The following is a 16601-nucleotide window of genomic DNA, read 5'->3' on the forward strand; positions in this document are numbered from 1 at the left end:
TCCTCCCTTGCCCTTGTTCTGCAGATTAAGAGCAATGTCAGAAGGGCATTTTTAGAGCTCTTCTTAGTCTGAGTTAGGTGCTTAACCCCAATAAATCACATACTCTCCCATTCTGGGGCAATACAAAGGTCTTCACCTAAAGTGGCATAATAATGAACCCATGTCAGAATTATTTTTGCTGTAAGCGGTCAGATGAAATAGCTTGTTGCTCAAACCACCTCAAAGTGTGCATTAGAAAAATAATAATAATATAATTTCATTCAACACTAAATGTGTCAAATTACAGTCTAAAAGTCAACCCTGTTTTTAACTCTAAGAGCTTTTTTTCTGCAGTATTAGGTCTGGATGTATAAAATATAAGGGCATGCAAAGACCATATTTAAATGTGGTTTTCCACTAACTGAAATCCTTAGCGAATTTTCCACAGCTTGACAGTCTCAAAAGCAGCAGTTAACCCAATAAGTAGAAAGCACCAAGTCATCTTTCAAACCATCCTCAGCAGAGAGAAGCTCACCTCACATGCATAAATGTCAGCTATTCAACAATAACAAATGCAAATAAGCACTGTAAAAACTGCATTCTAACTGTCTTACACTTTCACTGTGTACTGTGCAGCTGACCAACATTACAACATTGTTTATGGATGCAGCTAGCTACCTTGCCTTTTCACCATATTCTTATATTTAACAAAGCTCATTTCAGCCAAACTCCAAAATGTATGTATTGTAACTTTATCATTGGGCTACCATTTGATCCAGAACAGTGCAAAAAGAGCTGGAGTCAGGTGACTCTTTTATGTTATAAATATCCAGTTTAACATCATGCATAAATCCCACACTGTTTGGCCTACCCACTTTACCTAAACACCAGCCCTAACATCTGGAAGTTGAAAGACTTGCTCCTAATATGTTGGTATCCACAAGACTTGCCTGAGGCCTTTAAAAACACAACATTTGCTCGCTGTTCTTCTAATAATGGGTCATGTTTAGCAAAAGACGTGTACTGTTGTTCGATAGAAAATGTTTACTCTCTTGACACAAGTAAGGCATTGAGAGCAAAATCAACCTGCATCCAAGGTTTTGCAAAACAGAATGATATAAAAGTGCTACTCTGCCAGAGACCAATTAAAGAGCATGAGTTGTTCTCTGAAATGTTATCAGACAGCTTCCAGTTATCATGTAGCCTGTTTATGTGACTGGATGCTGAAGCTCATTTTTAAGAAAATTTTGAAAAGTCAGTTAACAGTTCAAATGAACCCCAGGTTAACTGCTTAGTTGGGTAATCCAAGAAAGCAACCAAGTCAAGTGACTGATTTATAACTGTTTTGTAGGACCAATCATTTTTGCCTTTTAAGACACATATATTTTACGCTGTTTTAGCACTCATTTTCTGACACCTATGTACTTCACCTTTGCACAGGTGCTAGGCGCAAACATTACAAACTCACTTCACATCTCCATACTAGATTAATAAACAAAACAACTGTGGCTACTTCATTGGTCTAGCAAGCTGCATGAAAAAAAAATGTTCAGAATTCTTAAAAACACAGCATAAAAAATCTAACTGAATAAAATGTTACTTTCAATGGATAAACACAGACTTAAAACACACAAAGGTGCATGTATTTTGCTATAGTGCTTTGATAAAAATAGAAAGGGATGAGTTCCCTGAAAATATTCATTGTGTGTGTGATTCTGTGTGTGTGTGTGTGTGTGTGTGTGTGTGTGTGTGTGTAATCCCTATACTGTTGCCAACAATGTTTGCGTAACCACCCTACAGTGTTGATTTCATCAACAAAAGATATGACTAAAACTATTCACCAACAACTTGACAATAACTAGACAGAAAACCTTAAAAAAGAAAAATAACTAAACATCTTTTCATTTTCTCAGATGAATATGTAATAAGATGAAAATTATAATTATATACTTTGAAAAAAGTATATAATTCTCAATGTTCTTCCTTAGTGCTGTTCTTCCCCACTCAGCTAGCTCAATGACACTGGCTGAAGAAACTATAACCTGAGTTATACTCTGCTGCTGAGATGCTGTTCTCTAGCATATATTTACATAGACTGCAAACACATCTAAATTTATACGGTTATGGGGGGGTGTTGAAAGTACAATATGATCATTGTAACAACACAATACATAATTTGGAGGGGAAACGTGCAGCAGTGTTAACGGAGTACAGCGAGTGTTGTCATAGTCTGCTAGCAAACCATCCAAGTTACATGCTTTCCTCCATGGTTGAACTTCCTTGCATTCAGTCTAGCATGCTGTAGCTCAATATATTCATTTTAGAGGCCAAGTCACCTGTTAGCGTCAGAGGCTAGATGCAATACAGTATACTATAGCAACTCCCTAAACTTGCAACAAAATCAAAACTTGAAGAAGACAAAACAAAAAAGAAGACAAAAAATTTACTAAGAAAGGTGTGACTAAATATAGACTAAAATGTCTAGAGTTTTCGTCATCTCAAACTAATATGTATTTAAGTGAAAAGACTAAGGCCAAAACTAATTACTAAAACAGCTAACAAAACCAATACTGCCACCCTATATAGGTTAAAAAACAGCTCAATTTCCTCCAGGCAAGAGACATCGATGTTGCTGTTTATCTTTTCCCTCATGAATGAATGGGTACAGTGTGGGTCACTGTCCATGTTCCATCCTAGGTGTTTTTAAATGCCATTCCTCCTCTCCAAAGTTCAGATCAAGATCTGCTGGAATTCAGATGCTAACAGAATTTTGGTAATAGTGAACAACACGACACCCATGTTCCACCCTCCCCAACTGAGTCAGCAGACAAGCCCAATCTCAATATGTCCTGGCATCAGCAGGAGATATAACCAGTGGTAGGGAACAATCAAAATGAGCCAACATTAAGCAGTGTTTTAGTGAGGAAAAACAGTTTTAATATGCTACTCAATGTCATTTAATAAAAAATACACAGCACTGTTTGGAAAAGGCTAACCTCCGTGGCATGTTGTCCTTAACTTTAACCCAGAGATTTCAGCAAATATTAACTTTTTAATGCTTACACAATATTTTTCATTCATTTCTGTAGCCACCACACTTGTGGTAGTATGTTAGAATCTATATGCCTAAATGTGTTATTCAAAGTGAAGGAAACATGCCAATGGCTACACTAACACAAATCCCTTACTTATGATGGACAGCATGGAGCCCTTTTTCACACCACAGTTCCACTGCATGGCAAGCCAAGTATTTTTACCATGATTCTGTTTTGTGTACAAAGCTGTTCCATCTCATATGGTATTATAGAATGTCATATGCCTACATTCATATCTAGGGGTGAATGCTGAATCACAGATGTCACCGCAAGGAGCACAACTGAGTGTGTTTCCAAAACACATTTTCCGGACTAGTCCTCTGATTGATATTATATAACATGTTTGTGACTACTGAAGAACATAACAAAATCTCCCCCAAGGTATAGCTACATTGTGTCCAACCAATTCTGCAGCATGACATTTCTAGTTTACCATTACTGTCTCTTGCCAGAAGTGTATTTCTAAGCCCTAAATATCTATCAACAATCTCTGGCTCCCAGTAATAAAATTTGAGCTGCTATGCCTTGTTTCCCAGGAGTAGGGCTGTTTTTACAATACAAATGCTGCAAATACCCTGGGCACCTGCCACCAAAAGGATGTACAGAGACAACTAATCAACTGGAGGGCCTCCCAGCCCCAAGATGAGCTAAGCACCATTGCTGGGGATTACATCATAGGGTGATGAGTCACTCCAACAGTTGGAGGGGGGGTGACAATAATGCACTTGCCCAACCTGCCCCTCCCATCCACCACACACACACACACACACACACACACACACACACACACACACACACACACACACACACAGTGAGGGATCAGTGTTGGGCGCAATCTCTGCACTATACATGGCCACCCTCAGCCCCTTCCATTCAGATGCCTTCCACTTGAATTGAGAGAAATCCTTTCTTTTACAGAAAGAGAGGTGGGGGTGGAGAGGTTGGGGTGGGGTGAGAGTTTTGCTTTTCAGCGTGACAAACCCAGTTCCCTCCTTTTTTTCTCAGGCACTCTCTGTATGGGAGGCCTACGGCACTCACAAAATACAAATCAACCCAGTGTCCATTCACACTTTGATTAATATGCAAAGACACCACATGGTTATCAAACAGACCCTAGGAAACTATGGTACATGTTGAAATATGAACAAATACAGTGAAATGGCCAATGTCAAGTTATTTACCTGCTAGCAGTAGTGCTAGCATGGTGTTAACTTCATTGCTGAAAATCTTACATCACACTATCCTATTCAGTCATTTTGTCTTGCATTACAGTGGATGTAACATATGACAAAGAGAACCAACAAGTAAATCTTTCTTTTCAAATGGAAAACTTCATCATATGAAATATTTGGCAATAGAAGGTATAATATAACTGGACATAACATCTATGGAAAAGATTTGTAAAAGAACCTCAGAATAACCCTAAGTAACTGAATCATACCAGATCAACCACCATACATAGACATAACACCAGAAAAATGTTCCCTGATTTTCTTACACTGTGTAGTTCACTGACCCAGTTACAGTAAATCCATAATTCCGTAAGGTTGTCCAGTTCAAAAATCTATGAATTTCACATAGGTCTATAAGGATAATACCAACACATTTCTTCTTTACCCTCAGTTATTTGAAAACCTTAAAAACCCACTATTTAGAACAACGATTGGGCAAAGAAATGGAACAAACGGCATTCTTCAAACAAAGTAGTGCCAGCTAAGAGAATCCATGAGAGAGAATCAGCCTGAGGAATTATTTAAACAGGACGGTTTCGAATCAGTAAAAGTGCTATCCCTGAAAAACCCTTCAGATAAAACCTGTAGAAATTTAATCAGTGCTCAGTCTTCACTAGTGATATTGAAATGTTCACACTAACAACATTTTAAATGACAAACTCACAGGTTGTTATAACCCATGAGAAACAGAATACATGAATGGTGTATTTACATCACAGGAGAATACATAGGTGAGAAGTCATGTTTGGTGGGTACATCCACTCCATTTTTGTTTTCTGACAACCAATGCTAACAGTTTTGAAGAGCAGTAACAGCAGGCTTAAGGTACATCCTATAAGGCACACTCAATGGCATTGCCAGCACAGCAAACAACACACAGTGTTGATGCCAAAAAAAACATGTATTCCCCATTACACACCACTCCTACACCACCATCTCCCTTTCCCAGTAAATAGCAATGTCAGACCAGTATTGCGAAAAACACAGTCTCAGTCACTGATTTTCAATTGAATTACTCTGAATGAAACTTCACACAGGCCTGTGCCCTCAAACATTTGTAATTACCAGCATTACAAATGCAATGCAAGTGATCTGCAAGCAATATGTAGTAAATATAAACAAATAGCATACGAACAGCTTACCCTAAAGTTTAAGCTGTTCTCAAGCAACCAGTGTAGTTTGACTCCACTGAGCAGCCTACGTGGAATAGTATCACTTTAAATCCTGCCTTCTGAACCAGGACAAAGTTTGCAGCATCCAACAGCTGGATCTTTTATTCATATTCTTTCCAAGCAAAGGACTCAAAACCTTATAATTTTCTCCTGTTAGGTCTTTACAATTTCTCCTTCTTAAAAATAGGCTATTTTATTTTCACTGTGGCTTTGAACTTCCCACAGAAGTTGAAATCCCAGATGTTATCCATCCTGGATGTGTTTGTTTTTTTCCAATTGTTGACGATTCTAAAACTCCTGCCCTACACCGAAGCAAGCATAAACTGCACACTCAACACTTATAAACAGCCACCCCCCCCCCCCCCCCCCCGAGCATTCTTCTCTATGTCAGTTCTACAGAAGACGTGGCTTTCTGAATCACCATGTTTACTTCTGAGTGTTTACTGAACCACTTTGATTTCCCTTGATTTTTTTGTACTGTAACCTCCCTGACAATTATAACAACATCCACCTTATGCCATCAGGCATACTCTAGCCAGAAGAATGTAACCGCGCAGCGCCAGGAATCCTATGAATGCGACGCCTGTGGAACACCAGTCCCGCATTCATCTGTCATTCATGCATCTAATGTCAAGTGCATGGCCCAACAGCTGCATGGAGACATTACATGTCAGCACTGAACAGCCACATTTGCCACACTCCATATTCTGCCACACTTCTCGGAAACAAATCATAGACAAAAAATTCAATACATCTCAATGAATAAATGTGCAGCCCTTAAGAGAAACAAAACAACACCTGCATGAGATTAATCACACTGCAACTGAGTGTGTCCAGGCTACTTGTCAGAACAACATGATAAAACATTAAATGAGCCAACAAACCAGAGGCTCCTTCCTCACTCCAGTACTTCAACACCTCACTACCAAAAAGCAAGCAGCTTTGCATACCGACAATTAATATGGACACTAACAGAACTGCAAGAATTCATACTATTTTGAAATATCCAAGCCTAAATCAAGTACAAAAATGTGATGAAGGCTAGTATCCATAACTATGACATGACTTTCCCGTTGATTCATTATTGTATTTGTTAACAGCTGAACTGAATCTGACTAGCTCTACTATATCTGCTTGGCTCCTCAGTATCCATTATGTCAGTTTGAGACTGATGGTGGCAGGTGTGGAATGTTTTCCTCGGATAGAGCTGCAGGCCCTTCAAGCACAATATTGTCTGTGTTCACCAAACCCATCAAAGCTTTTGTCTTCCTCTAGAGATGAATAAAACAGGTCTATTTTCTGATTTGTTCAGGAACAGTCAGTGTTTCATTGTAAATGAATTAAATGCCTCCTATTAGCAAACAATTTGAGATATACAGAGACTGTCTGGTTTTGGAGCCATGTTCATTTTAAAGCTGCAATTCGTTAGTACTGGTTTATTTTGAATTTCCAGTGAACAGACACCAGAAATTAATGGATGTAATTAGATTCATTGTTAACAATTATATAAAATAGCTTTCTTAAGGCAGAGTACTGGCATCACATAATATTAGTGTCATTACATTATATTAATAAGGTATACCGTGTTCTTCATCTCATTCTACAGGGTACATTAAGAATTGTTCTATTGGTCTGTATAAATACATCTAATTGTATTGAAGACTTATTGCTATGTGTGTTTGTGTATACATACGTATCCATATCCATATACGTATACATATACAGAAAGTGAGAGAGAGCGGTCACGATTAAGTCACTTCTAAATGCAGGATTCATATGCAGGTTCGCCAACCCTACGGACATGTGATTCCTCGGAATAAAACTAACGGGTCATTCCCGCCCGATCTCCCTGCGCTCTGACTGGACGGAATCCTCTCCACCTTGTACATAGGAACATAAATCTCTATACCAGATGGCTTTACCTTCAAATGCTTTGCTCCAGGTCTACTACAGCCAGCGCGCTTTACGTTAACAATAGCATTTTTGCTACCAATGCTTGATTCAGAACTGGTCGCCGCTCGTGATCATAAATAACTGTTATTGTTCTTCGTGATTTTTCCCACCAAGATACGTAGTAGCTTACCCTAGGCTAACCTATTCTACAAATCTGGGTCGGCTATTAGCCGAGCAGCAGTCATAATAAGACCCATAGCTATAATAATTGCCAAAATAAAATCATGAAATGATATTCACCGTTGGTTTGCTAGAACTGCAGTTTACCAGCCACAATAAATAAACTGAACGACAGCCAGGAAGCTAGCATTCCTCATGACTTAGATGCACCAGCTAGTGCACACCCGGGGAGTAACTTTATTCCCTGTCGAGCAATGCAGCTAGACAGCGCGATTTTTTGAAAATCTAAAATACCGATTTTTGTTTTATGATGAAGACGGAAACGATGCTCTGTTCGCTTTCGATGGCAACCCACTAGAAGCCATCTGAATTTTCAAGCGCGCCGAAGCGTACGAGAGACATGCAAAATGAACCACTAAAATTAAAACAAACGGTGCACAGTCGACTGTGCAAATCGAAGTTTATTTCAAACAGTGCCTTTTGATGTAGATAACGAGCGCGCAAGCTATCTCAAGACATATGCAGCCATAGCTGGATAACTAGGTTGCCATCGTCCGCTAGCTAGCTCTCTGTTAATCTGATCTGTTCCAAGATTATGAAACCCTATTTCAATTTGCCCTGGTCGATGTCTAGCGAGCTCCCTGGCTAGCTACTCTGGCAACTGATGCCTTCTAAATTAAGAGCATGCATTTATTTGCTGATAATGGTGAAAGATCAGCCATGCTTTTCGGTAACTCCAACAAAAGCCAAATCCATTTTAACACAGCAAAGCTCAGTGTTGGCATATACTTGTGTTTTGGCATTCACGGTCTCTATCGCACACTGTGCGTCTCACGAACTCGTGCAATTCAAGGAGATAATATCGCTTCGAGCGCAGATCTCTCCTGCTGGCTAGTGACTTCAACTCAATTCGCGAACTAGTTCTTACAGAATACCTTGCAAAATGTCACACAGAATGATAGTGAGTGCTAACAGTATGATCGTCCAACTCCTCGAATGACAATGTGGCAGGCGCATCATGCACCCATGTTCGCATCGCAGATAGGATGGCTTGGAAACTGGTAAACCAAGGCATGATAGGCAGTGTGCGTAATCTAAGAGGAACGTGATGGTTTGCGAGAAAAAAAGAATATATACAGCGTTTCCATTCATTATAGTATATTCGGAAAGGACAGCTCCCGTCTGATTAACCAAGCAGATGGCTGATACAGCGCGCAATAGCCTACAATCAAAGGATGCTATGCAATACTCCACAGTTAACTATTAGAACATGCGATGAAATCTACTTGTTTTCACCATTTATTTAAAACGAACAGCTTGTTTAAAAAAACCGATCTTACCTGCAGTGCTAAAGAAAAGCAATGCCCAGATCAGGACCCTGGTTTGAAGCATCGCAATCTCTTACAGAGGTATGTTCCTTGAAGAATGCAGAGAGAGGTTTCAGTGGGTGACTCTTTTCGTGAATTTCAGTTTTTTTTTTCCTCTGTTATTTTTAAATTAATTTTCAGAAAGGCTCCTCAGTCGCTTTCCGGGGACGCTCACAGGCTGCTGAGAGAATGACTGACAAGAAACAGCCGTAGCACACACACAACGCGAATTAATCCGCCCGGGCGAAATCACTGGCGCTCGGTACACCTCCACAAACTAGTGCGCCGAGCTTTCAGCAGCTCAAGTCGACCCCCGATGTTGCTGTAGCCTACCTCAGAAAGAGAACACGTGCCTTTGGAAAACCTTGACATGGATCCTCGCTCGAATTCGGATTTGGAATCACACACGCTGGTCATAGTTATTGCTCTCAAATTAAAAACTGCATTTCAAAATGATTGTTAACTATGCTGAGATACAAATAAAGTGCTGCCCAAAAGCTTTGTTTTGAAGATTTGCTGTTGTTATACACAGAAATATCATCGGTAGGCCTACAGTGTATGCAGCGACATATCAGCACCTAATGTGAGATTGTGTGAACCGTGTATAGCCTATAGTTAACTGTTGTTAACCGTGAAAGATGTGTGTCGAAGTGTCTTAGAAGAAATACAATTCATAGTAACGGTTTTGGATTAATACTATAAACTGCAGAATCTCAAATGGTGTGTGAAGTCATCAGCTTTTTAGGTTGTGTGTGTGTGTTTTTTCTTTTTTTTTTTTTGCATTTATGTCATGCACATTATGAATGGCCTTTTGGTATCTTCCCATTGGTACATTCAGACTGATGCGATACAACTTACTTTCAAACTACATGCAAGCAGGAATTACATTCGTGAAAAGTAAGGTCTGAAAAGGGACAGCACGCAATGTATATGTCAATTTCATCCAAATATATATGTTAAATCAAGGTCTGCTGATCCTCCTACAGTAAAGTGAAAAACAAAATGCCAGTACTTGGCGATGGTCTGTATTCCCAGTTAATTGCAAACTGGCTCATAGTTATAAAAGCACAAGAGCTTGGCTTACCTTGGATAAACGCTTCACTAGGAAATTAATAAATTCACATAGTATTTTCAATAAAAATCGCAAATATAGATACAGAATTTCCCTAGGTGTAGAATTCTTAATAAACTTCGAATTTATTAATGAACGAACCACAAAGCTACACTGCCTCATTTTGATACAGCTTGTAATAACACGGTGTTTAAATAAAACACCAGTGAGAGAAATGAAAACAGGAAACCATAATGTTCCTTTAGGAACATACATATTGATGCCTTTCCAGGTGAACTTTTTGAACGATTACTTAACTGTGTAATATTTACAGTATATTTTCAAGAAAGTATGCCGATATTCTTCCTATTTCCAGGTGTTTTTTTATAACTGTTTTTAATTTCACTGTGATCTTTTCTGTTGTACGTGTTAAATATATTTAGATATTCCAGGGACGACTGGGTTTATAAGCCGTTCCGTATTTTATGGGGAACAAACTAAATGCTCTCATCATCTAGCCTGGACAGCGAGACCTTCATACCATCCTAATTAATAAATTGTTCCCCGGGAAAGTAGGGCAGCCCCGAGCATGCGCACCAAAAGGAAAGGCCCACGCTAACGACAAACATACAGTAACTGTTCCAGACTTAATTTCAGGGGAGTGAAAGAGAATTTTTATAGTTTTTATGAAGAAAGGTTTTTTTTTTATCTGATGAGTAGGCTACTGCCTGTGTGACAAATAAATGGACAGCGACAGAACTTATTCACGCTTCTGCTGAGTAAATACTGATTGTGCGCGAATTGTAAGCCTTCACTGAAGTGATAATTGTCTTGCATTACAGCACATAATTGATTAATAAGATCTGTCTTGGAAACGAAATTCTTTCGAGAGAAACAGGTTAATGCTTCTTCGGGTGAAAAAGTCTGTGGAAACGTGCTCTTTTTTAATAACTGAGGCATTCCTGTAATGTACTATAATATTTATTCACATTTTAGTGCAGGAAAGATCAAATTCTATTTCTTCTATTTTTTAGATGACTAGAGAAAAAAATATTGTTGCGTATTTAGGACAGGAAGTAATTTCCATTGTAATGGATGAAAAATCAAAAAGAATGTTTCACATCTTTGAAAATTACAGTGGATATTGCTATGATGATCAAGAATCTTTCTGCTGTTGCCTCAGTTAAAATGTTCAGGTTGTAACAGTCAATTTCAGATATTCAAAGCCTTTTCAAAGCTATGTTTGCCTTTATTCACTCATAATTAAGAAAACAAGGTAATGTCAAATTAACATAGATATAACATCATACTGTATTCGAAAAACATGGCATCCACTTTGCCTACTTTAATGCACACACGCACATTTAGTCACCATTCAGATTAGACTACCAGTTTTGAAAATATACATGATGAACTTATTTGTTTCATCCGCAAAGCCAGTTCTTTGAAGAGGCCTGAAAACTGGAGAACCTTTTGGTAGCAATGCTTATTTCAAAGTTCTCTGCTTCTCTTAAATCTATCATACCAAACAAAGGGACATATTCATGTATTTGACATCTTGTGCAGTACTGAACAGCCCACAGGTGGAGGTAACAGGAAGAGGAAAATCTTTGTTCCAGATGCTGTTTTTTTCAGGTAGTTGACAAGACTTGCACCGAAGTAAAAGATTTGTGTTTGATTTTGTGATCAAAATAAAAACTGATGTCCCTGTAATTAGTAAAACAGTTATCATTTTGTCTCACTGGTGACAGAGGATATTTGTAATAGCTGTGCATGGGAGTTAATAACATGCCCACCTATCCCCTTACATTATATTCTGTTTTGAAACTCCTGACTATGTAGGTTGTAGCTCTCATTTGGGGGACTGTGAAGAAGAAGAGGTTTTGGTAAAGGTGAAGGTAAATGTAACACATGAAACACATTATGCTCATTCTTGCATTGAGCACATTTCTTCATGACAGTGTTTCACTCTGAAAAGTTTATTTGAGATATGACAAGGATAAAACATTCTGTGCTCTGTGCAATATATACACAGGAAGCATATAATGAAAATCAGAAATGCATACCACAGTTTCAGTTCAAACAGTTGAAATGCATCACAAATGTACTTAAAATGAATACAGCAAATGTTACTTATACGTGATAACAAAATCTGCAGAATACACAGCACACACACATAATTCTCAGCTGTAGATCTGAAGTGCATGGTAGTGTATTTCAAGGTAGAGTTAGAATTATGGTGAAATATGGGATAATTTAGTTCATACAACTTTTGAGACTATTCCTGCTTATGTTGTGTGTAACTTGTTAGTATTGTTATGTTAGTATTTGATATGCACACCAGCTGGATGACTTTATGAGCAGTGCTTTTTCCCTCATAATGCGAATGGCAGTTTATCATTTCTCCAAACAGGGGCTTTTCCTCATAGCCAGCATAAGCCTGTACACTAAAAAGATGTAACAGCTAACAGTAAGCCGACAGACCCATGGCACTTCTCTACCACTCTAAACTATGCCATTTCATTTGAAATATTTGACTTTTTTACATCATGATTTTTTTTAGATTTATACCCTGTTAGATAATCCAACATACATATGTTCCATCCATTTCTCCGACTGTTTGACATAATACTTAAATGTCAGGTAACAGAAAGTTTGCTTCAGTATGTTCACTTGTTTACTGTCTGCTAAATTTACAAAGTAATAAAAATATTGAGGACACCCTTAATGTGTACCATATAACGTATTGGAAGTGCCGTGCTGCATTAATAACTTAGTGGGTGCCTTTGTACAGGGTGACTTATACAGTTTACATTATATCCATTTATATAGCTATATATTTACTGAAGATAATTTAGGCTATATATACACCTTTACTCAAAAACACAGCTGTGGTGGTTCACCTGGGTTTGTAATCTGCCTTTACCAAGTTACGAGTGCAGTTCTTGTGGCCATGGTGTTGGTTCGGTGGTCACAAAAAATAAACAGACATTACACCACATAACATGGTTGATTCAAATATTGTTGCATCTTGTTAACAATTGAATGGTTGAAAAAGACCTGAAGAAGGAAGTTTATTAATTGGAAATGGTTAACAGACAGAGGACCATTGCCAATGAATAAACTTCCTTCTTCAGGTCTTTTTCTAATTTCCTGAAATAACAAAGCAAAACATACATAATTTTTATTTGCACATTTTTTCTCATTGTCATCAAGTTACTGTATCCCAAACTTGTGTTTTTCTTAAAGCTAGTATTACATTATTTTCAATTTTTAAACAGTCATTTCTGTGAATAATCATTAAAGTTGTGAAGATGAGACTAGTAAAATGTATTACTTGCTTCAATTTGTAAGTAAAAATAAAGGTAAAGACACCATAACAAATACATTTTATGGTATTAGGTCAACATTTCCAAACATTTCATGCAGGGTACAAGTCTCACACTGCATGAGTATGTCCTCAAGTGCATTTTTTGCCTCAGTAAAAGATAAAGCATGGACTATTTTCAGAAGCCTTCAATCCCACAGAGGGGTGCTATGTACAAACATTGAAAGTGGCTAAACACAAACCAGAAATATAAAATGCCCATTGTTGTACAAGAGAAATGTGTGACAGTAATTGTTTGATTCTGTGCACTGGTGGAGCGACCCCTGCCCTCTAGCTGTACCAGCAAGCTTTTTGTGATATGGTGAATGTAATTTGTATGATGATGAGGATATAGCAGTTGTTCCCACAGAGATTGGGAATAAACTCTGAATAAAGGATCAAAGTGAATGTGCTGCGGGATTGGAGGATTGTCTTCCCTTAAATATTATGATTTAAACACTTCTCATTTTCTTCAATCATGGTACAAATTGTCTCTTGACCCACCACATAAATTGCACCTCATTTAGTGGAACTCAAGATCAGTTTCATAATTCATAAATGATGGAAATGAATCTGTCAGTAATGTTACATTTGTTCCTTTTTGGTTCAGTATGAGGATACCTCACTATTTTTATCTGTCTCTTCCTGGAGAAAAAAACATTTCCACATTCCTCCCTCAAATGTCTTGAAGAATTTGGTCTCTTGGGGTCCATTGAAGGTTATTTGAGGAACCGTCTTCCTGATATAACTTGGCACAATGTACAAGTTACAGTATATGTGAAAATGGCAAAGTGTACCATTGGCAAACACATGAGACACAGACATCTTTTGCCATTTTCAAGTTTGGTTTGAACTGAAATCCACCTCTCAGACATCTGTAAAAGAAATCAACAAAAGCAGCAAAAAACAACAGGAAGACACAAATAAACCCCAACAGGATATTGACTGATGTGTTACTCTATAGCCATGGCAAAGTCTGTGTGCTTTTGTCTGTGATGTTTACTAAACCAGCCACAGGAAAGTCGCATGAAGTCTCTGCAATATGAGCCAATCTAAACTAAATGAAGCATGCCTTCAGAAAAACGTGCTTCCTGACTCAGTCCATCTCAATGGTAAATTTATCTGTCATTGTCTTTGCTTATATGATATCTCTCTTAGGGAGTATTTGATGTAACAGTGCTATTGTGCTTAACAGTGTTCATAAAATGAACACATTTTTCATCAATTACGTGACCAGCGAAATCATGATGATGTGCAAGTATTGAAAAAATTTAGTACATACTCACAAAGCACCAGTTTCTTTGAATTCCTTTCTACCCTTGAAAGTATGAAAACAAGCCATCAACAGAAGAAATGCAATCATTGAAAACGTAAGGCTGTTCATGTTATAGCGGAATTATGAGGGGATTTTCTCTCTACATTTGCTTAGATTAACACTGATTGCATTGTAATTGCTAATATTGTGAATATTCACATGCCTCCTTGCATTTTGTTTTGGAATTTAATATGTCTCCTAGATTGTACTTTAAAATAAGCATGCACTTGAAAGGAAAGACTAGAATGTGTTAACAATTCTGACTGACCTAACCTGTCAGATACCTGTAAAATACAGATGGTGGACTCCCTGTGATTTACTTTGCAATTTCAGTCCCTGAATTGTTGAAATAAAAGCTCCATCACTGGAACTCCTCGAGTCCATTTCACACAAAGCAACTTACAGACAACTTGTATCACCTGTAACCAGATCCACCCTGCCATGCCTCATTTAACACCCAATGTGTTCTGTTGGCAATGCACTTCAAAGTCTGTTCTGCCTCATCATAGGGTGGATAGACATCATTCCTGTTTCATGCAGCTGGTGTTGGACAATATCCAGTGAGTTTACTTTTGTCTAAATGTATTTGGCACCCATTTTTCTCTCACTAATTTCTAGGAGATATAAAGAAACTAAAGCATTTAACACCTACTTTTCAGCTGTCACCATTATGTGAAACTGAAAACTGACAGCAACATATCTAACTATCTTCATTTCTATTTTAGACATTACATTACATGCCTTTAGCAGATGCTTTTATCCAGAGCAACTTCCAGCACAATAGAATACATAATATTTTTGGTATGCTCAAGTGTAACAAGGTCACAACCTTTCAGAAGAAAATGTCGTATTTCTCCCTTGCAATTGGATATTGCATTGGTATTTTTTGTGCTTCAAACTGCATATGAACTGCTGAAAAATCATATTGTGTGACAACAGAATTGTATGTGATCACACTGCATAGTCTATTTATGCTGTTTTCAGCATGGAAACTGTTGTCTGTAACGAGAGCTTTATATTTAGAAAATTTAATAGAAAGCAGAAACCTCTTAGCTGGACCAGGAAGGAACATTGCTGAGTCTCCATAGTGATAAGCAGTCTCTGCAGCAATTGACAGACAGGTAATGTCTCCTTCTTTGTACAGCTCTGGAATTTTGATAGTGAGAATGCGACGAAGCAAAGAAATGGTACAGAATGATTCTAGTTTAAAGGAAATTGAGTTGTTAATGCAGGTATTCATTTTCTGTCAAACATATTGGCTGGTAGGTTTTTCATTTTTAATTTCAATAGTGAATTATGTAGAGCAAAAATCACTGCAACATTCATGAAAGAAATCTGAAACAAAGGAAGAATAATAATCTAGAAGAGCCATCATTGATTCAGTGACAGAGCATTAACTCACTGTTGAACATCCATTAATCATTACCACTTAATTATTTACAGTCAAAAGCTGCAGTTTTTCTTCTTGTGATGTTTTCATCCCTCCCTCGTAGACTGTTGGAAATGAGTGGCACTGGTGTTGTGAGTGAAATCAGATAACAGGACCCTTAATCTGACAGGGTCACATGTCACCCATTATCTCCTGGCAGGACCATGGGGCCTCTCTGGTGCCTACCCCTCACTGGAACCCGACCAAGTCTAGCCTGTCCTCTCTGACAGTCCAGAAGCATCTGCTTCTCTGAGGTAGAGGTCCTTGCAAGGGTTTCCCATGATTAATTTCAGGATTTGCACCCATATACAAAGTCAGAAGAAGCCGTCTTGAGACTGTCTGTACGTGTGTGTGCGTAAATATATACACACACATTAAATACCAATTTATTGATACAATACTAGGTGTGCTGGTGTAATCTGATGTGTTGTGTTATTCCACTAGTTTAAACAATCTTAGATTACTGTCTGTCTGTAGCCTCAGTGCTGTCCCAAAGTAATCATGTGACAAAGCAGAGTAAG

The 16601-nt window shown here is 38.1% G+C and overlaps 1 protein-coding gene across 8 annotated transcripts in view; it reads right to left on the reverse strand.

Moving 5' to 3' along the window:
• ncam1a (neural cell adhesion molecule 1a) overlaps positions 1 to 9226 on the reverse strand; it is a 259248-nt gene extending 250022 nt beyond the window's left edge. For 4 of the 8 annotated variants that reach the window (XM_036525000.1, XM_036524999.1, XM_036524998.1 and 1 more), the window contains exon 1: positions 8892 to 9226. In XM_036525000.1, the coding sequence (XP_036380893.1) occupies positions 8892 to 8943 (52 nt within the window). In that variant the 5' untranslated portion in view covers positions 8944 to 9226. The remainder of the gene's footprint in view (positions 1 to 8891) is intronic. The other 4 variants (XM_036525002.1, XM_036525005.1, XM_036525004.1 and 1 more) reach the window with 1 other exon arrangement.
• Between the last annotated feature and the right edge of the window lie 7375 nt (positions 9227 to 16601).

This window comes from Megalops cyprinoides, chromosome 3 (assembly GCF_013368585.1).
Source record: "Megalops cyprinoides isolate fMegCyp1 chromosome 3, fMegCyp1.pri, whole genome shotgun sequence".
NCBI lineage: Eukaryota > Metazoa > Chordata > Actinopteri > Elopiformes > Megalopidae > Megalops > Megalops cyprinoides.